The sequence below is a fragment of the Dendrobium catenatum genome, unplaced genomic scaffold (genome assembly GCF_001605985.2).
Source record: "Dendrobium catenatum unplaced genomic scaffold, ASM160598v2 fragScaff_scaffold_1427, whole genome shotgun sequence".
Classification (NCBI taxonomy): Eukaryota; Viridiplantae; Streptophyta; class Magnoliopsida; order Asparagales; family Orchidaceae; genus Dendrobium; species Dendrobium catenatum.
In genome coordinates this window covers 996,998-1,022,205 of record NW_021319889.1, presented here as the reverse complement: position 1 = coordinate 1,022,205, position 25,208 = coordinate 996,998, and the positions used below count along the sequence as shown (strand labels likewise).

The window sequence follows — 25,208 nt, the reverse complement described above, 5'->3', positions numbered from 1 at the left end:
AACAGCAAGAATTCTCCACAAAAATCTGCACAAAATCACAAAAAGAGTACATAATTTGTATTATTTGATGAAAGAGAAACGGAAAATAGCAAGATACAATTGATCCTCTATTCGAGGGGAGGATTGATCTCTCCCAAATCTGATGTAAAACCAGGAGTTGTTTTAAGAAATTAATAAAAGTTGTTGGAGTAATGATAAAATTAATCTTAAGGTGTCTCAAAATTGAAGAATCAAGAAAGCTCTTAGAAGCAAACGATGCTTAGGCAATCCATTACAACTAAATTTGCAAGTTCTTTAAAATAACAACTTAAACAAGAGTAATGAAATGATTAGTCAACTAGAATCCGACGGTTAATAAAGTGATCGTCTCACCTTGAGGCTCAAAGTCACTCTTCTACGTCTAGGGTTGTCGGAGGAAGAAGAACCATACAAGAAACGAAATCACTCCAAGGTAGACGGCGCAGACGATCCGTAGTGATGGAGAGGGATGCGGTGGTGGTGGAGGTGGAGAAACGGGTGGATGGCCGTTGATGGTCCACTCGTAGTCCGAGAATTGATCGTCGAGGATGTCCACGAGATGGGGGAGGATTCGGTTCAAGTAATCTTCAACGGTGTCGTCAAAACCAAACCCGGCGTCAAAGAATGGTGATCGAACGATGTGGATGTCTCCGTGGGCGTCGAGTACGAATCCGTGGTCAACTTCGGGATTCGCCATACATGATTGCAAGGGATTGGGATGATGAGAAGGCTAAGGGAAGGGGGAGAAAGCCGGCGGTGTGGGCTTGGGAGGATTGGGCCGTGGGTTTGGGAAAGGGTGCGGGGTCACAGTTTGGGAGGAAGAGGGGAGCGGGTGAGGCTATGAGGAGAGGAGCCAAATCTGAATTTAATTTCATATTCTTAATAAGAATCGCAAATTTAATTTCAAATTCAGATTTGAAATTTGAAATTAGAGAAAGAGAGGGAGGGGAATTAAAGTGGCATTTAAGTGGTGATTGGAGAGAGAATAGAGGAGGAGGGGGTGGCCGGCCATATGGAGAGCTAAGAGAGAAATTAATATTAATTAAGTGGGCCCTCTAGAGAATAACTCACGGAGGTATCAAATCTGAAATTTGATTTTCAGATTTGCTCTAGAATGAAAGTTTCCTAAATGGCTTGAGCCCATAGATACGTTGGAATTTAACGGTTAAATGAAAAGAAATTAAAAGGCAACTTTCCTAATGGATGAGGATGTAGATTAGGAAAGAATTTAAGGCTTTGAAATTGGATTTCAAATTTTTTGACAGCAGGTTGGCCGGCGGGCTGGTGTGGGGCGGCCGTGGAAGCGGTGGGGAGGGAAGGCCGGCGGCTTGGGTGCTGGGAGGGCGGCTGGGCCGGCCAAGGGAGGCCGGCGGTGGAGCTTGTGTGGTGGTGGGGAATTGAGAAGAGAAGGGGAAATTTTGGCTAAGTAAAGGAAGAAGGGATTGGAGAGAAAAAGAAATATCAAACGACAAGCCTTGAACACCACTCCCACAATAGCTCACAAAGAGATTCACAATGCTATTTCCTTAAGAAATCACAAAGAGATCTTGGGAAATCTCACGAACTCATAAAGAGATCTCAACGGAAAGAAATTTTCATTCATCAACTAATTCTCATACAAAGCATGGAGACCCTTATATATGGATCTCAAGTCTAAAAAGAAAAAAAAAAAAAACACAAATGCCCATGGGGCTACAAAAGACACTCACTACCCTCAGGGGTAGACTAGGAAACTGAAATAACATAAATAAAAATTACAACAAATATGTCAAAAGTAGAGACTATGAATCGTGGTCATTGATCTACGGCTCTACGCCTCCGTCGATGGTACACGTGTCGAAATCTCTGACTGATGTCCGCATCAAAATCTCTAGATGCCGTTAGAGCCCAAAGAAAAACCTAAATTTAGGAGATCTCAAATTTCAGCCAAATTCAAGACGCCCTAACCCTAGGAAAACAAAGTATTTAATGCATACAAATCAAAAGGAAATCCATAAACAATCCATGCATTCAAATTTTCCGCCTAACTCCCTCAAAAATCCTTCCTAAAACAGTCTGTTCGCTTTAGCGGCTCCTTCGGCGTGTAGAAAGGCGGAGCTTTTCCGTTGTTTCGCCCGTCAGCCGGTCCAACCTGGACCGACCGGTCTAACAAAATCTATAAGTTATGTCAAATGTTATGCTTAATTAGATCAATTTAATGGTTGCATTCCGTCACATCAGACGGCCAGGCTGGAATAGCTCTCGCCATACCAAAAAAAACATCTTCACATGCTACCCACCATGAACAGAATGCATTTCAAAATGAGGCATTAGCTTGAATAGTTGTGAACAATTCTTTTTTGGATTTATATCAAAAGATGAACAGGCAGTAATGAGCCCTAAATAACATTTAAGCTCGTTTATGATCATATAAAACCAAATTTTGGTAATCGTGAATGGCCAATATTTGATCTGCCAAATTTATGTTCCCCCTCTACCAAAAGATGAATATTCTGGAGAAGTTTTCAAATGGCTGTGTATCTGATCACCTCAACAAATCTTCTACTAAATGATAGAATGCATTTTCGATTACTTCTCATAGGGCCTGACTTGAACATATCTGGGGTACTTTTTAGAGCTGACCCAAAGGATTGCCATCTGATAGTTGGGTTCTATATTAGTATTCTGTTTTTCGAATATGGATTCAAGATTTTTTTTTTTGGAAATTTACATACATACCACTTTATAACATACTATTTACATATCTAACACTCAAAACTTTAATATTATATGCATACTAACCTATATTATTTTAATATCAAATATATCACTTTTATTTCTTTCCTACCACTCATATATTTCATTTCTACCACTCATATTTGATATCAAAATGAACTATGGGTGGTATGTATGTAATATTAAAGTTTTAGATATTAAATATGTAAATAGAATAGTATTAGGTGGTATGTATGTAAATCTCCCTTTTTTTATTTTAACCTTCTATGTTTCTATGGATGCACAATTTGTGGTCTATTTTCCTTTATTTTTAACTCATCTTATGCCTGTAGAGTTCTCCTATGCTTAAAACGTGCCTTGAAGATTGCAAATGCTGCCCAGCAAATGGCAAATGTTACAAAGGGTAGCAGTGGGCCTGTCACTTTGTTTGTTGAAATACTCAACAAGTAAGGATTCATGTCATATTTGTTTGGAGATAATTTGTATAAAAATATTCTGATAAAAAAAACATTTGGAGGGGTCTCAAAACTCCTATATCTATTTCAAGATGAGTGGAATATTAATTAACTATGTATTGAGCTCATCTCAAAATAGTTTCAATGATTTTGATATTCATCCTAACTAAAAGCTTGTTTGGGACGACTTTCTTTCTGCTTTTTAAAGCAGCTTTTTAGTACAAAAATTTTAAAACTACTTTATGAAGCAGTAAGAAAATCGCCCCAAACGAAGCCTAAAATTTTGATAGTCCCCTAATTTATTCCCTAAATGTTTACCAAAATTTTTCAGGGCTTTCTGAATTTATTCTTGTTTTTATTTGCAGGTATCTGTACTTCTTCGAGAAAGGAAATCCTCATATTACAAGCTCTGCAATCAACGGTCTGATTGAATTAATCATGACCGAAATGCAAAGCGATAGCTCAATTTCAGTTCCATCTGCTGATGCGTTCTTTTCCAGCACGCTTCGATACATTCAGTACCAGAAGCAGAAAGGTGGCTCCATTGGCGAAAAGTTTGAACTAATCAAGGTTTAATATAATCCACATGCCAAGGTAATAAATTCTGTTGAATTTTGACTTACTGAAACCTACATAGTTCTATTTCGGAACCAAATTGCGGAAACAAAGTGATTAGTTCATAATTTTTTGAAACCTATCGAATGAGATAATTTTTTTACTGTTTTGTTTATATCACAATCACAATTTTTATTTGACTATTTTTTTTTGCTTCTTTCAAAAAAAAAAAATATGCTAAGAAGCTACTTTTACAACAACAGCTTTAAACCAATTTAATAATACAGTAAGAAAGTTGTTCCAAATAAAACTTAAATTGATATCTATCAATCCAATCCTTATCAACTGCTTGTTGAAGCATATAATGAAGAATATCTTGGTCATTGGTGAAAATAGGACCTAAAATGCCATCTTATTCAGGCCCATGAGAACAAATTTGATTATTTGGGTGACAATGACTTAGCCAAATTAGAGAAGTTGGCTAAAGCATATTTCTCAAAACAATCCAAATGAGCATTGCTAATACTTTTTTTTTTATATATTTTATATGTTCATAACCTTTCTTGTGGACCAACTTAACACTCAAAGGAATCCAAGCTATGGTGGTTCTTCTGTTTGGGTACCTCTTGGCTTGGGAGTTCAAAAAAGATGCTTCATTGTTCATAACAAGTTTCCATCATTTAGCCTCATATATATATATATATATATATATATATATATATATTTTGGTTCAATATATTGGTGAAAATAGTTGAGCAACAATCAAAAAATAATAATCATTATCTTTTATATAAATAGTTTCTTTTTTTTTTTTTGTTCTATATATTGGTGAAAATAGTTTTATATAAATAGTTTTGTTCTATATATATATATTTTTTTGTTATATATAATCTATGACAAAATTTATTATTATGATTTTAAAAAGTGTACAACAATATCAAGCTTTTGTCCTACTAGGTGGTGTCATCTACATAAATCATTTATCTAATAAAGCAATATCACTTCTAATATTTTCTAATCAAGTTTTTTTAGGCTTACCTCTACCTTTCTTAACATAAGCCAAATTTAATACCTCTACTTTCCTAATCGGGTCATCAGAAAGCTGTCATTTTATGTGACCAAATCATCTAAGGCAACTCTCTCTAATATTGTTTTTCATTGGAGCTACTCCAACCTTTTCACGTATATGCTCATTTTGTATCCAATCTCTAAGGGTAAAGCCTCATCCACCTGAGCAACCTCATCTCTGCAACGCTTAACTTAGTATTATGCTTCTCTTTTAATGCCCAACGTTCAGCACCATAAAGCATTGTAGGTCTCACCATCATCTTATAAAATTTTTCCTTAAGTTTGAGGGGTACTCTTCTATCACACAATAAGCCCAATGCATTCTTCCACTTCAACCATCCAACTTGAATTCTACTGATAATATACACATCTATTTCACCATCACTCTGAATAAAAAGAAAGGAAGTAGCAACAAATACATCTTATAGTAATGAAAAAGTGTGATATCTTAAATTTCATCTTATAGTAATGAAAATTGTTCATTTGAGTAAGTTTTTGTGATTTATTTCTTCATAAATTATTGCATGTGGAATATCATTTGACTTCCTCTGTATCTCCCTACATAACTAATAATCTGTATGAAATTCATAAAGTTAAAACAATTGTTAAAGATCCTCATTCCTCACCCTCCTTACCCTAAAACTCAAGCAATAGCTAAAAGTAATTAGATTATTGGTATCACTTGAAAAAGATTATTCCCATCATTTGACTAAATTTGCAAATTTAGAATAAATGGTTTGTTTAGTTAAATATGGAGCATTTAACCTTCTACTTAGAAGTATAAGTGAGAACTAGCACTCAATGAATATAGGTTAAATTTGCTTATTTAAGTTTCATTTGGGACGACTTTCTTACCGCTTCTTAAAACAGTTTTTAATATAAAATTTTTGTTTTTTTTTTTTAAATTACTTTAAAAAGCAGTAAGAAAATCATCTCAATAAAACCTTAATCAATTGAATAAATTTGAACGCAAATTTTAAATTTCGACAATTTACATTCAAGAACATGCTTACATATTATTTAATAATTAGCTTATTAAGAACTTTAAAAAATCGTAATCTAATGATAATTTAATTATTTTTTTAATAACTATGTTATTTATCAATGAGTGAGCGCATCTTGATGCCAATGTATGAATCATATTTTATAATTTAATGATAGATAGATCAATCGCATCCGGTTGTGAAAGGATTCTAATATACAGACAAGAATAAAAATTTTTAAAAGAGATATTTTTTTTTAATTAAATAAATTACATATAATTGTTGATTTTAATTTTAATTTATTTGTATGATATCTGATAATCTGAATCTTTATATTTTATAATTTTCACGCATATAATAAAATTTAGATAAAATTGTCTTTTTCTTAAAAAAGCAAATATACAGTTCGACAGTTCGAGAGAGAGAGCGATGGCTGCCGCGTTTACGCGTTTTTCTGTCGGTCCTCCTCCTCCTCTCCCATCCTCCATTGCTGCTATTTATGTCCTTTCTCCATCACCGTTTGCTCTTAGCAGGCGCAGAAAAAAAAACCCTAATTTCCCTCTGCTCTGCTTCCACACACGTTTCCCATTTCTCCTCGCCAATTTCCAATTTCGCCCATCCAATCGTCCTCTCCTTTCTCCAACCTGCAATTCAGTCGAATAATCCAATAACATCTCTGAACAAGCCAAAATCACAGCAGGGATAACGAAAGACGGATGGAGAAAGCTGCGCCGGTGGCGTTCGCGTCGGCGAAGATGCGTGCTCTAAAGGAGGACGAGTTGTTCCCCTCCACCCCCGGTAAGTTCAAGATCGAACGCTCTCACCAATTTCACCGTCAGTACCAACGCTGCTTCGCCTCCTCAACCACCATCTTCCTCTGGGTCATCTTCCTCATCGCCCTAACCGCATCCTTCCTCTCCTTCCAACCCTTCCTCTCGTCATCCTCTCGCCTTTCCTCCGCCCATTCCTGGGGCGGCCTCCAGTGGGAACGCCAGGTCCGTGTCTCCGCCTCCCCTCGTCGCCCGTCCGGCCTCACTGTCCTCGTCACCGGCGCCGCAGGTTTCATCGGCTCCCACTGCTCTCTAGCCCTCCGCAAACGCGGCGACGGCATCGTCGGGCTTGACAACTTCAACTCGTATTACGACCCTTCCCTCAAAAAAGCTCGCCGCTCCCACCTTTCCTCACATTCCATCTTCATCGTCGATGGCGATATCAACGACGCCCGCCTCCTCTCCAAGCTCTTCGATATCGTCCCATTTTCCCACGTCCTCCACCTCGCAGCGCAGGCCGGTGTCCGTTACGCCATTGAAAACCCTTCCTCTTACATCCACTCCAATATAGCCGGCCTCGTTACCCTCCTCGAAGCCGTCAAATCCGCCGACCCCCAACCCGCCTTCATCTGGGCTTCTTCCTCCTCCGTCTACGGCCTCAACGACATTGTCCCCTTCTCCGAATCCCACCGCACCGATCGCCCCGCCTCCCTCTACGCCGCCACCAAAAAAGCCGGCGAAGAAATCACCCATACCTACAACCACATCCACGGCCTCTCCATCACCGGCCTCCGATTCTTCACCGTCTACGGCCCATGGGGCCGCCCCGACATGGCCTATTTCTTCTTCACCAAAGCCATCCTCGCCGGAAAACCCATCACCATCTACCGCGGCCGCGACGGCCTCAACCTCGCTCGCGACTTCACCTACATCGACGACATCGTCCGCGGCTGCCTCGCCGCCCTCGACACCGCCGGAAAATCCACAGGCTCCGGCGGAAAGAAGCGCGGCGCAGCCCCTTACCGCATCTTCAATCTCGGCAACACCTCGCCCGTCAACGTACCAACTCTTGTCTCCATCCTTGAGCGCCACCTAAAACTGAAGGCCAAGAAGCACGTGATCGAGATGCCTAGCAACGGCGACGTGCCCTTCACCCACGCGAATATCACGCTCGCCATGGCCGAGCTCGGCTACAAGCCAACCACCAACATCGACGCCGGACTCAAGAAGTTCGTCAAGTGGTATATTTCCTACTACGGCCACGCCGCCAGAGGAATCTTCAAGACCAATCTGTAAATTTCTTTTTTACCCAAAATATCCAAATCATTTTCACTTCTACCATTTTCGGATCTCAGGTATTCTATAATTTTTATTTTAATCATCTATATAATATTATAATTTTAAATAACGTTAAAAATATCTCTTTTTAGGTTGGGTACTTTTGTAATTAATCTTTTCAGGAGAAGTAAATAAAAATTTGGACCGGGAATCTTGGCGGTATGCACGTAAAAGTGCGCCGATTTTAGGGTAGTTTGGTAAATTCGGTTTATGCTAATTTATTCTCGAGGAATGGGCGCCAGCTGGGAATGGAATGAATTTGAGGACAGCTAGGATGGACGGAATCTACGGCTACGATTTCTACACGTTGCGGATAGTACGGCGGATATCCATCGTGCGTCCCGTGGGTGTGCGGTGGGATGACGTGCGGTGGAGGATGCTTTTGCTTTTATTGGGGCGTTGGATCTGGAAGTAGCCTAATATGTGTTGCGGATTGTCGTGGTGAAGGTTAAGGTGGATTTATGGCTTTCCGCGAGGCACGGGATCAGGAGATCCCGAGGCGGGTTCTCACGTTAACGAACGGATATTTGGCTTTCTTTTGTATAATGAAAAATAAAAATTATTTTTTTAAGAATATTACACTTTTTTTAATGTACCTGATATCAATATTTTAATATTTATAAATAAAAACATATAATATTTTAATATTTCAATATTAGTATGCATGAAAAGATTTTTTATTTTTTAAAATTCTGTATTAATGATATTTTTTATAAAATTTAAAATTTTAAATATCAAAAAACTAAAAAAAAATTATAATACATGTACAATTCCCACTTTTTTTTATTTGTGGCCTTTTCGAAAGAAAAATTCTTTTTCCAAAGGAAGATTAAAGTAAATGAAAATGTGCAATGTTCGATTAAATTTTGATATTTTATCAATAAATGGTTGGTATTTTTTATTTATTTATTATTATTTTTCTGATATTTGCAAATATAATTATTTGAGTGGTAATTTTATGATAAGTAAAAAATACAAAGAAATTTAAATACAAGATACTTTAACATGATATTATAAAATTAAGTAATTCATGATTTTGATATTAAATAATTTGCTTATGTTATTTGTGAAAAAAAAAAAGTTGTAATTATAATGATTTTCAGTTGATGCTTCAAAATCAATACTAATTTTTTTAGTATTTTTAGTTTTGATTGGTTTTGATGATTGTAATTAAGACTAAGGTCTCGTTCCCGAACTATATTTCTGCTTTCTAAAATAATTTTCTATTATAAAAATTTTTCGAACTAAAAAATTTTATAATAAAAAGTTGTTGTAAAAAGTAATAAGAAAGCTGTCTCAAACATAGCCTAAGAGTTTCATTGAAACTTCGATGAAAATGAATATTTGAAAAAAAAAAAAAAAACTTTAGCAATGTAAAGGTTTTTAAAGTCATATAAAATATAAAGTGTTTTATTTTTCATAAAATGAGTTATTCTAATTTTATACATCAAGCAATGTAAAAGTTGAATTTTTATATCTACTCAATCTCCCTCACTTATAAAAAACAATTCAGGCCTCATATGTTCATCCAATCTCTCTCACTAATAAAAAACAATTCACGCCTCATATGTTCATCGAATTAACTGCTCTGATATCATTATAGATCACACTCAATCCTACATAATCCTTATATTATAACAGATTATTCTTGAGGAGATGAAATCATTAATTTAGGCTTTGTTTGGGATAACTTTCTTAATGCTTTCAAAAGAATCTTTCTAGTTTACAAAATTTTTGTACTAAAAATTTACCTAAAAAAACAATAAAAAAACCATCCCAAACAAAACCTCAATCTCTCAAATGCTATGATTAATTAGACATAATTTTAGTTTCATTAATATACATATAGTAATTAAGCTAATTAAAAATAGTAAATAATAGAAGAAGCATGAGCTTTCATTTGAATTTATCATTTGTAATCCAAAATAATACTTCTATGATAATCATGATACTTCTAGGTAGAATTAATAATATTTTTTTATTAGATTTAAATGAGAATTTAATTCTTAATAATACAAAATGAAGAAATAGATGTTGTAATGTTGTTGATATGATACTTTCTATGTGCATCATAATTACAAAAGAAAACAGACATTCTAAAATTGTATCACATCAATATAAACTACAAAAACTAATAATATGTTGAAGTACATAAAGGGCAAGCAAGTAATAATCTCATTTGGTCATACAAAATTTATCATAAAATTCAATAAAAATAATAATATGCATGGTTGCAATTCATGTTAGTGTAACATGTCATGTACATCCTAGTAGCACATCATCATGCATAAAAGTTTGGGCATCATAAATAATCATTCATGTCAGTGAACACATCATTTCATGTCATTTACAAGCATATCAATAAACAACTGCTTCAACCATAATACATTTTCATACATTATACAGTTATACAACATTCACCATGTATAAAGATGAAAATGACTGGAGCTGATCAGAGTTTGCTGGGGAAATATGTACAGAATATTTCTGCAGTTCATCTTATAGTTGAACTGAATAAGCCAGCATCAGAATAGAACACTGAATTGGTGAAAGAAGAGATTCTGTATAGAATCCAAATCAGCTCAGATCTTCTACAACAGTATCTATCAGATTGAATTCAGATTGTAGGTTACATGATAATTCATTTGAACTGGTGATGTTTAAGGTATAGTTATAGAAATGTCCATCGCCTGTGATGATGTAAACATTTGAACTGCAAAGTGTGGGGCAGAGAAAGAGCAATGTATGAGATCATGCTTGTGAGAGGAAGTAGAATGTAATGAAGGAATGATGTAAATATAGTCATATTCAGCTGCATGTAGATCTATGTTGTACTGATATGGATACGGCGACACGGATACGAAACATGTCAATTCTTAAAAATACAGGATACGGGTATGGTGCGGACATGGCATTATAATTTAAAAATCATATATGAAATTAAGAAAGCAATCAAAGCATAATATTTAAAATTAAAAAAACAAAAAAACAACATCGTTTGTAACCTTTTAGCTTATAATATCAAAATAAAAATAAGTATTAAATGTCGAGTACAACAACAAAAGCATAAAAATAATTGTCTTGCACATGAAGTTTCAACTATTCAATAAAAAGAATGAAATGATCAGCTTCTTCAGTGGTTTGTCTTTTCATCAAGTGAAAGATTAACAATTTCTAATATTTCCATATCATCAAGGTAACTCATATCCATCTCATAAATGAGAGAACCTCGCTCGCAGCCGCGGAAGTAAATACGACGCGTCTTTTTTTTTTCCAACAGACGCGCATAGGATATGTGTGTCCTTTTAAAGCCGTATCCTACACATATTAGTGTCGTATCGGAGGCGTATCCGTGTATTGGATACAGCATGCCTTCATAAGTAGGTGTATCAGTGCAACATATGTAGATTGAACAATTACATGAACATGAGATTAATATGCTTTATGAGTAAAACATAACAAATGGCATGAAACTCCATGAAAGTCCAGCCAGTGAAAAATCTGAAGAGAGGTTGGTATATGAAACTCTACAAAATGCATTGTTTCACGACAACAATGTATGACCACAAGGTCATAATGAAGGTAGTTTATCTATTCCTCCAACTCTTCAATCTAATAATGAAGCGCAATAATAACTTCCTGCCAAATTTCTGGTATCATTCTGCCTCTCCATTCCTCACTCTATTGGTACTCTCAATCTTCTTCTTTCTTGTCTCTACTCTGCTGCTGCTCACAACCCAACTCTCCAAGAAAGTTAAGTCTGAAGTCAATAAAGCCTTCCTTGGTTCGTCCTCTCTATATCGACCATCACCAAAAAAAATTCGGAATACCTCCACAGCGAAGCAAATCTAAAGATGTACTATCTGAAGTTAATATTGATACATTTCCAATCATTTGTTTCTGCTCAAAACTGGATTCTGGATAAAGCCTTTTCTGTACTCACGAAGCAATGTGAAGGAATCACTTAGGAATCTTATCTCTTGGCCTCCATCAATGATGTTTTCAATGTTACATATTCTATCCTAGAAGAGCATGGTCATTTACAAAATTAAAGCCTAAAGTGGTGCTGTGCAATGGTTTCAAATAAAGCAAAATAATAATAAAACATCATGATGTGAAATCATTAATTTTTTTAAAAAAGTAAAAAAAAATCAAACTGTTTGCAAATTTCTCACCGTATAGTAGAATTTGGGGAGGAGCTTTGAACTTTGTCTGTGCTTGATATCGTTACATAGCTGGAACATAAGAAAATCTATGTAAATAGCGTAGCAACGCTAAACTAAGAGAAGGCGGTTTGAAAAAGAAAGAGAGGGAATATCAAAGTGGGAAATGATGATGCAGTGGAGTTTGAATTATTCATTAAGAAAATTAAAAAGGAAAACAACTTTTGGAAGGCGACTTGCTGAGGGTAGTTTCTACAGGCATCAACTTTTAGTTTAAATAATTTTGCACTTTCTAATTTTAATCTGGTTAAGGAAAATTGGATGCATGGTTTTTTGAGTATGGTACAAGTACGACTAATTGATTCCTAGGGGAGTTCATATATTAGTATTCGTGTGGATCTAATTTTGTTTATTTTGATAATTTCATTCTTCAACTATTTCTTCTATATAATTTGGTGTTAATTAGTTTATTGCTCTTGATTTTGGTCAGAAAAATAATATTCAAAATTTTGATTTTATAGAAATTAATTCATTTATTCGTCGACTTTATTTGTTTCCAATTTTTTTTGCTGAAATTATCGAATATTTATGGTCTTTTTTTCACCATTGAATAGGCTTAATGACTACTATTGTTTGTTCTCATTAAAAAAAAAACTGTTGGAATGATATGTAACTTGTGACTTATGAATCCATAATTTTTCTTTGCATGATAAGTATCCTAAGAACCATTTTAATTGCATTACCAAAACCCTGAGTCATCCTACATCAAGAAGAAGGTGCATAAAAGATCTAGCAAAACAAATTCAACTTCACCTTTTGATTCCTGCAATGGAAACATTGTGAACAACATGGTGATAAGATGACTCAAAAGCATCATTGATTGGTTCAGGGATCATTGACCCAAGCAACTTGTTTGGTCTTCTGTTCCTGAAGCCATAAGAGAATACATAGACCAACGTTCAAAAAACAGTAATCATACAAAGATAATAACAAGACAAGTTTACTTAAGTGAACATTGAATGATGTAAAAAACAAGTTTTCTTTTTCTAAATTCATTCCCAACCTTTGCTCAATAATAGGTCCAAGAGAAAATGCATGCAATGATCCTGATAAGCTTGTAGCAACAAGAATATCTGGCAAGTCCACAGAAGGTCCAAATGATAATGAGTAGATGGTTGAGGGATACGAACCTCTTCGCAAGCTATATGACTGCATTGTTAATAGCAACAAGGATAGAGTTCCAAACTTTTATGAAGTTCATAGTTATGTCTATGTTGTATTCAATGAAAAAATAAAAAATAAAAATGAGGCCAGTCGCATCCACCTTAGTTGCTTGTGATACTAGATGCACTCTTATTATTGTTCCCTGCTCAGAAGCTGTTGCCAGATACATGCCATTTGAAGAGAATACGACCGCAGCTAGAGGGGAACGATGAGCGTCAATCTATGAAACATATTGTACAAATTAAAAAATATCATACGCAAACAACTATGCAAGAGATGATTCACACTCATAATAAGGGTAAATTTGTTGCAAGCTTCCTGATGTGTAATTTCTAGATTTAAAACTTTAACTAGGATCTTACAATTACTTGCATATCGAATATTCCTAGGATATTCACATAAAAATAGTAATTGCTGACGAGCATATTTAATTCCTCACTTAGACTGAAATCTATCATATTTTCTATCTAAAAGCAGCCAAATAAGCCTTAAGATACAACTCAAAATAAAGTGCACATCCTTTCAAACTACTACCATTCAAACTAATATAGAATGGGGACATAAACACAATCAAGAAGGTCCTCTGAAGAGATTTGATTTGGATTAACACCGCCAATTTAGAAAAAATAATAATTGCTGAAACAAACAGTGAATAAGGGGTTTAAATTTCTTTCATTTGAATTTGGTAGAGTGCATCTATACAGAATGCTTTTGGCTCATAACTTCATTCCAATCATCAAACGTGTCACACGGTCATATAACTTCATAAAAGAAACTAAATGATGTTGCTTATGCAGGTGCTTGTAACCATTCAAGAGAAGTTTTATTGCTGACTAACTTGTTTTATACAAGTCATTTCCAATAATTAACAAAACACTTTTTGATAACTGTATAGAATTTTACTCTAAGATGATATGGCAAACTTTCGATGTAATTGAAATAAGTATAATTAATCATGGAATAATCATGAAATGGAGGATTATATATCATGGAAAAAAAAAACGTTACAAAATGCATCTATTACCTGGCAAAGTGATTGAAGCTCCAATGTATTGTATACTAGAGCAGATCCTTTAGTCGTGCTTGCTGGAAGAGCTAAATAACATGCTTCTGAATTAGGAGAAAATGCACATAGTCCTGCAATAACACTGTTAGAACACTAGAGAATGCAAATAATCAAGACATTTTCAGATCTAGAAATCTCAAAATAAACGCATTATAATCATAAAAAAGTTTAAGCAGAATAAAAGATGATACAGCTCCCTCTAGAATTTAGAGAACCTTCAAACACCAACATAACAAAGAGTGAATAGAAAAGTTTAAAAGTAAATCTTTTGCATGAGGCATGCTCATAAACCTTCATTCCATTTGGTACTTCCAATACAATAAAAATCACTAAATCAATTATCTTGCAATCTGGATTGTCCATTGCAGTGCAACTCTGCACGATTCATGCCTGACTAAACCAATTTTTAAAAAAATATAGATGTCCAACTAGTTTTCATGGCGTAAGAATAGTGACTAATGTTGATTTTTCAATGCTACAAGACTGCAAAATTAGCTGAATAAACATGGGACGAACCAAAATTTAAAAATTCAGTCCAAATTGATACATTTCACTCATTTCTTAGCAGGTTTTGGTTGGATTTGACCAATATCAGGAACTTAATTTTTTATTTGTTCAAAGATATGGTAACACGTTGGATAGTTTTAGGGATGCAAATAAACACCAACTAGATTTCAGGCAATACTCACATGAGTATGGTCTGAACCAAGAACTTGCTTTTGCAAAACCAGTACCCCCTCGTTTGAGGGAAAAAAACCATTAGCATACCAAATTGGCTCAGACTCAAGATAGTTAGGAGGTCAAGCACGCAACTCGGGGTCTCTCAACTTACAACTGAAACAGTTTTAATTCAAACCAAATCAATGGAATAGCATTTTTAGGATAAATAACGTAAAGAGTATTTCCTCAATAAATAGCATAGAGTATTTCCCCGATATTTGTGAAATAAAAACTTTTCAAAATCTTATAATAATGGACTCATTCGTTGTATATAAGGAATCACCGCAACTAATTATAAAGCAGCTTAAATTAAAGTAAATACTATTATTTGACATGGAAGTAAATACTTTTATTTGGCATGGAAGTAAATACATTATCATGATAAAGGACTCCTTCACATAACAACAACGTCAAATGCAAAATGATATGTTACAATGATCAATTTGAACTTCAAACTTTTACAAAGCTAAACTTCGAATTTTAGTTGAGTCAGTGTGAGTTTGTATTTGCATGCCTATCAGTTGCAGTATTCCCATTTATGTTTCTATCTAGTGATTCTTTCTATGGTCGTTTTCCCATGACAATAGTTTCAAGCTTCTCCAATCAAATTTTATAGGAGCGAGACAGGTATTTTACATTGTATTTAGATGGAAATCCTTACAGGAGAGGAAAGTGTTCTTCTTAGCGATGCTTATGTTAGTTGCTGCTATGATTTCCTTGCGGTTCTTTACGATGACAACTTTTGCAGTTTTCTTGGTGGATTTCTTTTTGGATCATTTTTCAGTTGTTTCTTTTCAAGAGGTGTATTCTGATTTTGTTTTGAATTAAAGTAGGGTTCTAAGGCATCTAAGAAAACCATTCTATGCTGAGTGAAATTTTGCTTTGGATGTGCAAAACTTTCTCCTTACAGGATTCAATTACTTATTCAAGAGCGAGACCCAACATTTGAGAGTGGTCATCTCCCCATATGAACATGAGCATTGCTTTCATGGTGATTTCTTTTGATTTATTTTTTTATTTATTTTTGTGCTCTTTACTTTTCCTCTACATTTTTATCATTAGTTGAAATTCATTTTTTATTATTTGTTGAAAGTGAGATTTTGTTAATTCAGATTTAACATAACGTAGCATAATGAGAGAGTAAGTGAGCAAATTATAGAGAAATTAAGTTAATGTGTCATACATTAAAATTATATAAGAATTAAGGTGTGTGAATTATAAAGAAATTAAGCTAATTTGTCATACATTAAAATTATGGGAGAGTGTAATTGAGCATAGGTTATAATTTGATGCTAATATTTCTCAAAATCAATTTGGATTCATGCCAGTTGAGTCTACTATGGAAACTATACACTTGTTGAGAGGTTAGATGGAAAAGTATAGAGAGTAAGGAGGATCTATATCTGATATTTATTGATTTATAGATAAAGCATATAATAAAATTCGAAAATAAGTGATCTGGAGAGTTATTAAAAAAAAAAGAGTTAATAATGCTTATATTAAAATCATTCGGGATATATACACATGAGCTATTACTTATGTTCAAACATAAAATAGTTTCAAGAAGTACTTTCTCATTTCAATTGGATTACATCAAGGATCAGCTTTAAGCCCATATCTTTTTACTTTAGTTATGGAAGTTCTTACTAGACATTTGCAAGAGGAAGTACCTTGGTTTTTACTTTTTGCTGATGATATTCTTCTAACTGATAAGACTAGCGAGGAAGTTGATAAAAATTCTGAATTATAGAGATCAACTTTAGAGTATAACGGTTTTCATTTGAGTAGATCTAAAACCGAATATATTGAGTGTCACTTTAGTAGTAATAGATCTAATCATTGTTTTGTGAGATTGGATAATCAAGTCATTTAAAAAGAGTACACATTTTAAATATTTCGGGTCTATTGTTCAAAACAATGGTGAAATAGATGGGTATATTTGTAGTAGAATTCAAGTTGGATGGTTGAAGTGGAGGAATTCATAGGGTCTGTTGTGCGATACAAAAGTACACCTCAAACTTAAGGGAAAATTTTATAAGATGGTAGTGAGACCTACATTACTTTATGGCACAAAATGTTAGCCATTGAAAGAGAAGCACAAAATTAAGTTTAGTGTTACAAAGATGAGGACGCTCAAGTGGATGATTGGCTTTACACTTAGAGACAATGCGTAATTAGTATATACATGAAAAGGCTGGACTGCTGGAGTAGCTCCACTGGAATATAAGATTAGAGAGAGTCGTCTTAGATGGTTTGTCCACATAAAACATCGACCTTTAGGGCAGTAGTTGTATTAGATTCGGACTATATTAAGAAAGGTAGAGATAGACCTAAAAAGACTTATTTAGAAATAAATAAAAATAATATTTTTTATCATATTTAAATGAGAATTTGACTCTTAATAGGATAGTGGAAAAAAAGAATTCATGTAGCCGACCCCACATAATGGGATAAAGGCTTGTTGTTGTTATTGTTGTAGATTTAATATAATCTGAATTTATTCTCATTGTTTGAAATTTCAGTTGTGTGACTTGCAATGCTTCATTGTTCAAGTTATAACTACAAGGAGCCATAGAATTTTCTTCTCAATAGGATTCTATCCTTTTTTTGGGCATTCAGAAAGCTCGTTAGTAGTTGTTTTGAAATTAATAGCTTGTTTCTTGAGAATTTTTATGTGTTTAATGCATTATTTTTATATTGCATGTTAACTAAGTATTAAAAATCCCTAGGCCCTAAGATATCCTACATCAATAAAAAAATATATGGTACAGTTAGTATAAAAACTGGCTAAACTGACGATTTCATATTTAGAAATAGCATGTTAAATACCTTATAATGACAAGAAAAACCTACTCATATTGAATGGATCTTTCTTAAGAAAAGAAGATGTAAATAAGAAAAAGCTAGATGTTTATTTAAGAATTTCCCTTATTTGAACAACAAAGGAAAAAGTTTGCAGACTGTTCCTTGGCTCTTTTAGTTTATTGTTAGCATAGTCCTTCAAATGATTAAAACATTTGACAGTAGAAGTATTTGATTGACTCAAAAGAAGGATTAGTCTCTAATTACAATAGAAAATCGCAATAATAGCTTCTTCTGGAACAATAAAAGAAGAAAAGTTAAACAAGTCATCTCCACCTTTATTGTTTGGAACGGTATCAATTGTATCGAGGATAGCAAGGCTGTTAATGTCATAAATATATGTCTTTTCCTGCAACACAACAATAAGTCTGCAGAAATGTGACTTAAACATCATTCAAGCAGCAAAAAATTATATTAATTTGAGAATATATAGACACTCCAAGCATATCACAAGAAGTTTTAAATGTAAATGCAGATTAATAGTTTTTTTGGAAATTAATTTTCACTGCTTAACTAGAACTTCCACACAGCCAAACGGCCAGTGAATATAAACCAAAATTTCATTATTTCCATATGCATTACTGTTAGAAGTTTTGTTAAATATAAAATTACAAAACTGTTATGAAAACTGTATGATATTTATGCAAATAAATATTAAGACATGTGCACGCATCCTCATTCCGATCATGATGTTCATAACCAAAATAAAGATCTACTATTTCAATCCTAACTTGCATGAATCACACAAATAACTTGTTGCACACTATCAAATTAAAATAGTTCAAAGACAACAATTCTAAGTTCTAACATACCTTTTCCTATTTATACGAACTGCAAGGATTGTAGTCAAAAAATTAAGTTCTCGAAGCGCACTGCCAGTGATAAAATTGAAGAGGCAAAGACGACGAGGAGATAATGATGGCTGTTCAAAAAAAGTTGGAATAACGTTAATTGTATACAATTTAAAAGATCCACCAGATAATAGAATAAAGAAGGTGATAGGGATCAAAGAATAGGAGTGGTATCAATAAAGAGAGAGGGAGTAAGGAAGAGGGGATGCACAGATGGGTCAAAAAAAGAGGGAGGGGTTGTGGAGAGGTTATTTTCAAATCATAGTTATCATAATTGGGGTTGCTTTATGAATCTCCTTTTTCTGAGTGTTCCTACTAAGCGATGCATGACTAAGAGGGTGTGGGGGAGATAGGAGAAGAAAAAGGAGAGGGTAGGAGAGAAAGACCTGCTCACCCGCCCCGACTATAGCAATGAGGCTTGTGCTGAACAGCATTTCAACAATGCTAAATGCTCCAATAGCTGACATAACACATATTTGAGAATGTTATTTCTTATTCAATAAAGAAACAAGAATTCCTCATAAAGAGCTAAAATCACCAACAAAGTCGAATCCAATCAAGCATTATTACAAGAGAAAATTTGTGAATCCAGTAAACCCCATAATCATCACTGCATTATTGTATTTTATTCATAAATGTCTGCATAACTTTGTATTATGCATTGAAAATTCATCTTACCATGAGCAGCTTGCTTGGATGTTTATGCGCTAGAAAGAATAAAGCTTACATTTTACCACATATTTCTAACAATAAAACTTAACAAAGAAACCTCATACAATACATTAAAAAAATTACTATTATATAAGTATAGAAATGAAGTGCTATATAATCGTTTAAAAAAGTAAATTTTATTCTATTACAATACAAAAAGAAACCTGAATAATCTAAAACTATACATATAACTTTAATTAACACGTGATTTAAGCCTTTGGATAATCTACTTTAGAGTGATATATTAAATGAAATTTAATTATTTAAATTGAATATATAAAGGTAAATTTAATTAATGATTGGTTTAAGCCTTCAGAATACATAATAGTTAGAAATTAGAGCAATTATTAAAGTTGGATTTCTTTTAAAATAAGATTTAACATTACTTTAAGATGTTTAATAACTAGGTGGATGGAAAATTCTTTTCAAATTGATTTTTATACTGGTTAAAAGAATAAATTAACTAAAAAGCACATAGTTATAGTTTATATTAGATAAATTATACAGATTAGATATATGTGATTTTTCTCATTTTTATATATTTAACTTTTAAATAAAATATTTTTTTCTTTCAATTGAAAGAATAAAAAAATCATGAAATTTTAAAAAGCCATACTTTGAAATGAATCTCTCTTACTAAAAGATGCTTGCCATTCTTGTTCTTTATTAATTAACAAGAACGAGGGTCCTCAAGTAACAAGAATTCTATATTTTTTTAAGTACTTCACTGAAGCACTCTGAGAGAACAGTTAACATAATTGTCACCATCCAATACATAAAAACCAACGCAATCCTCCTTATCACTACATCTTTTGAAATGTTTCTATCAAATTACCTCTAAATCAAATTTATGAGAAAGTTTAGTAGCAAATAAAATTTATTTTTTCAATACAACTTGGTAGCCATGTTACAGTAAAGAACAGATAAAATGCAACTTACTAAAACATGAAGAAAACGAGATTATAGCTATCTATTGAACTCATGTAGTTCTCCAAGAGCAGCAATAGGGCTTGAAGAAACCAAATTATCTCACAGGCCATCAGTTTCTCTTATTTGCAGTAAAATCAAAGCTTATGATTACAAAATTATCTTATAAGCTATCAGGCACATCTATTTACAGGCTTGGATAAACAAATTCTCTCGTCTTTCATAGTTTAAACCTATCTGCAGTATAAAAAAAAATTTTTTTGAGCCACATAGTTATTGAATACTGAACATATTTATTCGATGAATTTAGTGAACGTGCATCATAGCTTTCACAATTTTGATTCAAGTACTGAAAAAAGTAATTTTTCACATTCAAACATCAATCTTTACCAATGAACTTATAAAGCAACAAAGAAGGAAGCAGATAAAGATAGGGCTCACCTCTCTCGTAGCGTAGGCTTCCACTCTGCGCATCGAAAAGCCTGAACCCATCCTTGGTGCCAATCGCAAAGCAACTTGAGACGCACAACGAAATCCAAGACGGTCAGCAAAATTAAGAAAAGGAAGGAGAAAAATTACGATGGGGATTAGGAAAGGTCCAACCCTAATCAGAAAACGCACCTGTTATCTTGGTTGAAGGAAGCGCAAAGAATACGGGAGCCCGAGGAGGAGCTGGCCATCGGAGCTTTGCATATGATTGTAAGAAGATTTGAATTTATTTTTGTGCCAAACAATTGAGAAAATCTGAGGGTAGTTCGTGGGATGAAAGTTTAGGCTTGGTTTGCCAATTAATTGATCCAAACCCATATTTATAAGTCAGACTAATTAAATTATTATAAGAATATCAGTTGTTTAACTCAGTGATTACGAACCAACATGAACTTTTTACAACTTGGAAAATTAGGGGTGCTAATATTTGACACGACTCGAAAATTTGACTTGAATCTGATCCGAAAATTTCTAGTTAGGGCCTACCCGGACCTGAAATGGGTCAAGTTCGGGTTCAGCAAATCGATCCGTTTCAAAAATCGGGTCAGGTTCGGGTTGACCTAGTAACCCACTTTTAACCTAAAAACTTGATATTGACCCGTTTTTTACCCAAAAATTGGAGATTTACCCATTTTTTACCTGAAAACTATCAATTTTGATGTATCCCGAGTCATTCGGGTTGTGTTGGGTTGACTCGGACCCGAAGCTAGTCGGGTTCGGGTCCAAAAATGCTGACTCGTTAGCAAAAACGGGTTGAGTTTGGGTTGACCCAAATAGTGTCGGATAGTTCTTGGTTCAACCCGAACCCAACCCGTGACCCAAAATTGACACCCATAACTTGGAGCTTGCGTGACCTAAGTCATTGAAAGCATAGAATTACATGTTTATATATAACATGTTGTGTAAGAGTTAGCTTTAACTTAATATTTAGTACTTAACTATTGGCTCGCCCAAGGGATTTATCATTTGCCCATTAATTGAAACTTTCGCTCAAATATTTGTGAACTCGCCTAGAGTATTCATGAATGAACTAAAGGTTCTTAACAAGAGTAACGGACATCAAGCCAATCTTGTCTATTATTGTTGCTCGTACATCATTAACACTGAAATTAACGCTATATGATGTCAAGATAATCGTTACATGTCATCACCAATACTAATAATGTTTGCAATCATCAATAAAGCTAATGCTTATCGTCAACATCAATGTAAACACCCCTCTATCGCAAAGAAGGTCAATGTTTACCATTAACGCCAATGCTAGAAAGATCATCACAAAACTAACGCCAGCAAGGTTATTGACCGCTATTGACACCAATTCCAAGGCCTTGGTGTCAATTTTCGCACTTATAATTGTCAATATGACTAATGCATATTATCAATAATAAGGCCAAGGCATGCTATCAACCAACACAAAAAAGGTTGTTGCTTGTCATTAACACCACCAATGTGAATAAATTCTTCGCCAATTGATGTTACTATGATTATCACCTTCCATTGACAATAGTACACATGATTGATGTCACAAATAAGATAGTTGCCCATAATCAACACCAATATCGATGCTCGGCGATGCCAGCAAGGGCTTCATGCATCATCACTAATAATGTTAATGCATTTCATCGCCAAAAAGTTTGATGCAATATCTAAATTTGTAAAAATATTTATTTTATATATCATATTTATAAAAATATTTTTATATTCATTTCTTCAAATTTGGTTTACAATAGTTAAGAGATTTCAACAATACCAATCTATATTTTCTAAAGCTATATATCATATTTATCAAAATATTTTTATATTCATTCCTTCAAATTTGATTTACAATAGTCAAGAGATTTCAACAATACCAATCTATCTTTTCTAAAGCTCTTGACTACAAAAGAATAGAAGAAATCCTGGTAATACTGATCAGCCTCACTCTAGAGAGTCCTGACCACTTCTCAGACCTAAAATTAAAAAAAAAAAAAATCACATTATGAGCACATAGCCTAGCAAGCAATCAAGATTTATCATTGCATTCAATGCAAGACAAAAGAATTATTTTGTATACGCAATCCTAATCAATATTAATTATTAAATTACCAGAATGAATGGTAAATAAACTATGAAATTAATATCAATCACAAGTAGAAACCATTATGATCAGTAAAATTAGAGTATCTCAATAAGCAAAAGAAGTCGATCAATCTAAGAGAATCGATAGTCTATAAATCAATAACAATTATTATACATTAAACAAATATCGATTATCTATTAGTTATATTCATATTGATGGTTTTATTATATTATTCTATCAATCATTATGCCATATATAGCAATCCATCAATATGACATATCAATATGATATATATCAATATAATTATCAATACATTATACTTGTACAACCAACAATATTTAATAATATATTTGTCATATGTTATGTAATGTTATATCAATCTCAATACTTTCATTAGTCCTATCTATGATATCATGTCAATAAAAATATGGATACAACTATGAATAATAATGTAGGACATCCAACTTTAAAATCGAGTTTTCATCATTCTATATGTCATCCATCTATCATATGAATTCATCATTATCTGACAATCACATCTTTCAATTATTTCTATTAGTCATTTTCTTTAGCATGTGGCTTTTAATAAATAAATAAAGATTCGTCACTCTTTATCCAGCAGTATAATTAGTTGATTAGCTACATGCAAGATTATATCATAAATCTTTATTTTAAGGAAAGCCCGTCGACCCACTCTCCTATACAAGCTATAATCATTTAACAACCAATATGTATTAATTATAATGTTCACAACCACATTTCTTACTTACATACAAATATCACATTTGTCATATATCAGTCATATCATTTTCTCTACGAAATTCGATATCATGTAAAAAAATGTATAAAATGCAAAAATCTATTAAATGTTTAAATTTTTACATGATATGCATTAACTTTTTAAAATCATAACTTTCAATTTAGCAGATGAAATTTAATAATATTATAGTCAAAATGCTTAGAATAATGATTTCTATCATATACAAAAAGTTGTATAGTAGAAATTTTATAATATAGGGTTATGGTACTTTAGTTTATTATTCCAACAATTTTATAATATATATTGGAAAGTTTAAATTCATAAAATACAAAAATCATTGAAAACTAAAGTAGGATTCAGGTTACCAATCATGTGATGCCTCAGGATTTTAAATGAGAGAATTCCATTTTTTTTTTGTGACAATCCAAGGGGCATCTAAAATGAAAAAATTTCATTAATTTTCTCTTTACTATCTTTTTTTAATTCATTAACTACCATATCATTGATAATCAAAGCTAACTAATTACATTAAAAAATATAATTATATCACTTTAATCAATATTTACATTCTAATTAAAGTATAAAATGATATATACAATAGCAACTATAGACTACAAAAGCATATATAAAATTAAAGAGCTAAAAATAAAAACTAAGCTTTTATCACTACCTAGCTTCGATCTGTAGGCTCCTTACCTTTAGCAAAAATCATATAATTACTATGTAATGATTGCATAGCTCAGCAAGCAATAAAAAATTATCATTACATTCAATACAAGGCAAAAAAATCAATATGTCTGCTCCAATTCCAATCAATATCAATTAACAGTTAATAGTCTATAAGTATGATCAATAAACTATCTATAAAATTTGTTTCAATCAATATCAAAACTGATATGATCAATGAAACCAAATTACTTAAATAAGTAAAAGAAGTCTATCAGTCTGTAGGAGAAATTGGTAAGAAGGCTACCAATCAAGAATAAGTGTTGTACAGTGAAATAAGTCTAAGTTATTTATCAATTATATTCATGTTGATAGTTATATCACATATTTTTATCAATCATTATGTTATGAATAGATGTCTATCAATATGTTATATCAAGATATTGTATTAGTATATCATTTAATATCCTTATCATATGCTATGCAATGATATATCAGTATCAATGGATTTATCTATCAGATAATTCATAAATCATCATGTAAATGCAATCATGGATGTAATTATGAATTGTATGACAGGGGATCGGGCTTTAATATTATTATGTCCCTAACCGATGTGACAAAACCAAATCACACAAGTCATACCGTGCCTGATCGTGATAAGAAGCAAGGATTGATCCCAAGATTCAGTTGGAGAAATACTAATAAACTAAAACATCCAAATTATACACAACACATAGCTATTACTAAATATAATATAAAGTAAAAGACCAATAAATCTCAAAAATAATTTCTTTGTATATCATTC

At 33.1% G+C, this 25,208-nt stretch overlaps 3 protein-coding genes across 5 annotated transcripts in view; 2 read left to right on the top strand and 1 right to left on the bottom strand.

Moving 5' to 3' along the window:
* Positions 1 to 3,946, top strand: part of LOC110099665 (vacuolar protein sorting-associated protein 35B-like) — a 45,473-nt gene extending 41,527 nt beyond the window's left edge. For 2 of the 3 annotated variants that reach the window (XM_020826878.2, XM_028699997.1), the window contains 2 exons: positions 3,066 to 3,179; positions 3,554 to 3,764. In XM_020826878.2, coding sequence (XP_020682537.1) covers positions 3,066 to 3,179; positions 3,554 to 3,764 — 325 coding nt within the window. Of the gene's footprint in view, positions 1 to 3,065; positions 3,180 to 3,553 lie in introns of all 3 variants that reach the window. The other variant, XM_028699996.1, reaches the window with a different exon arrangement.
* Positions 3,947 to 6,222: 2,276 nt separating this feature from the next.
* LOC110099687 (UDP-glucuronate 4-epimerase 1-like) lies at positions 6,223 to 7,972 on the top strand. Its single transcript, XM_020826914.2, has one exon. The coding sequence runs from the start codon at positions 6,511 to 6,513 to the stop codon at positions 7,858 to 7,860; it is 1,350 nt and encodes a 449-aa protein (XP_020682573.1). The 5' UTR covers positions 6,223 to 6,510; the 3' UTR covers positions 7,861 to 7,972.
* Positions 7,973 to 10,080: 2,108 nt separating this feature from the next.
* LOC110099684 (autophagy-related protein 18b) lies at positions 10,081 to 21,206 on the bottom strand. The gene is made up of 11 exons (XM_020826907.2): positions 21,048 to 21,206; positions 20,868 to 20,941; positions 19,175 to 19,248; positions 18,750 to 18,859; positions 18,214 to 18,305; positions 14,314 to 14,426; positions 13,390 to 13,509; positions 13,129 to 13,274; positions 12,879 to 12,992; positions 12,078 to 12,137; positions 10,081 to 10,615 (listed from the first exon to the last, which is right to left on the bottom strand). Exons 1-11 carry the CDS (start codon positions 21,104 to 21,106, stop codon positions 10,480 to 10,482), a joined length of 1,098 nt encoding a protein of 365 aa, XP_020682566.1. The 5' UTR covers positions 21,107 to 21,206; the 3' UTR covers positions 10,081 to 10,479.
* Between the last annotated feature and the right edge of the window lie 4,002 nt (positions 21,207 to 25,208).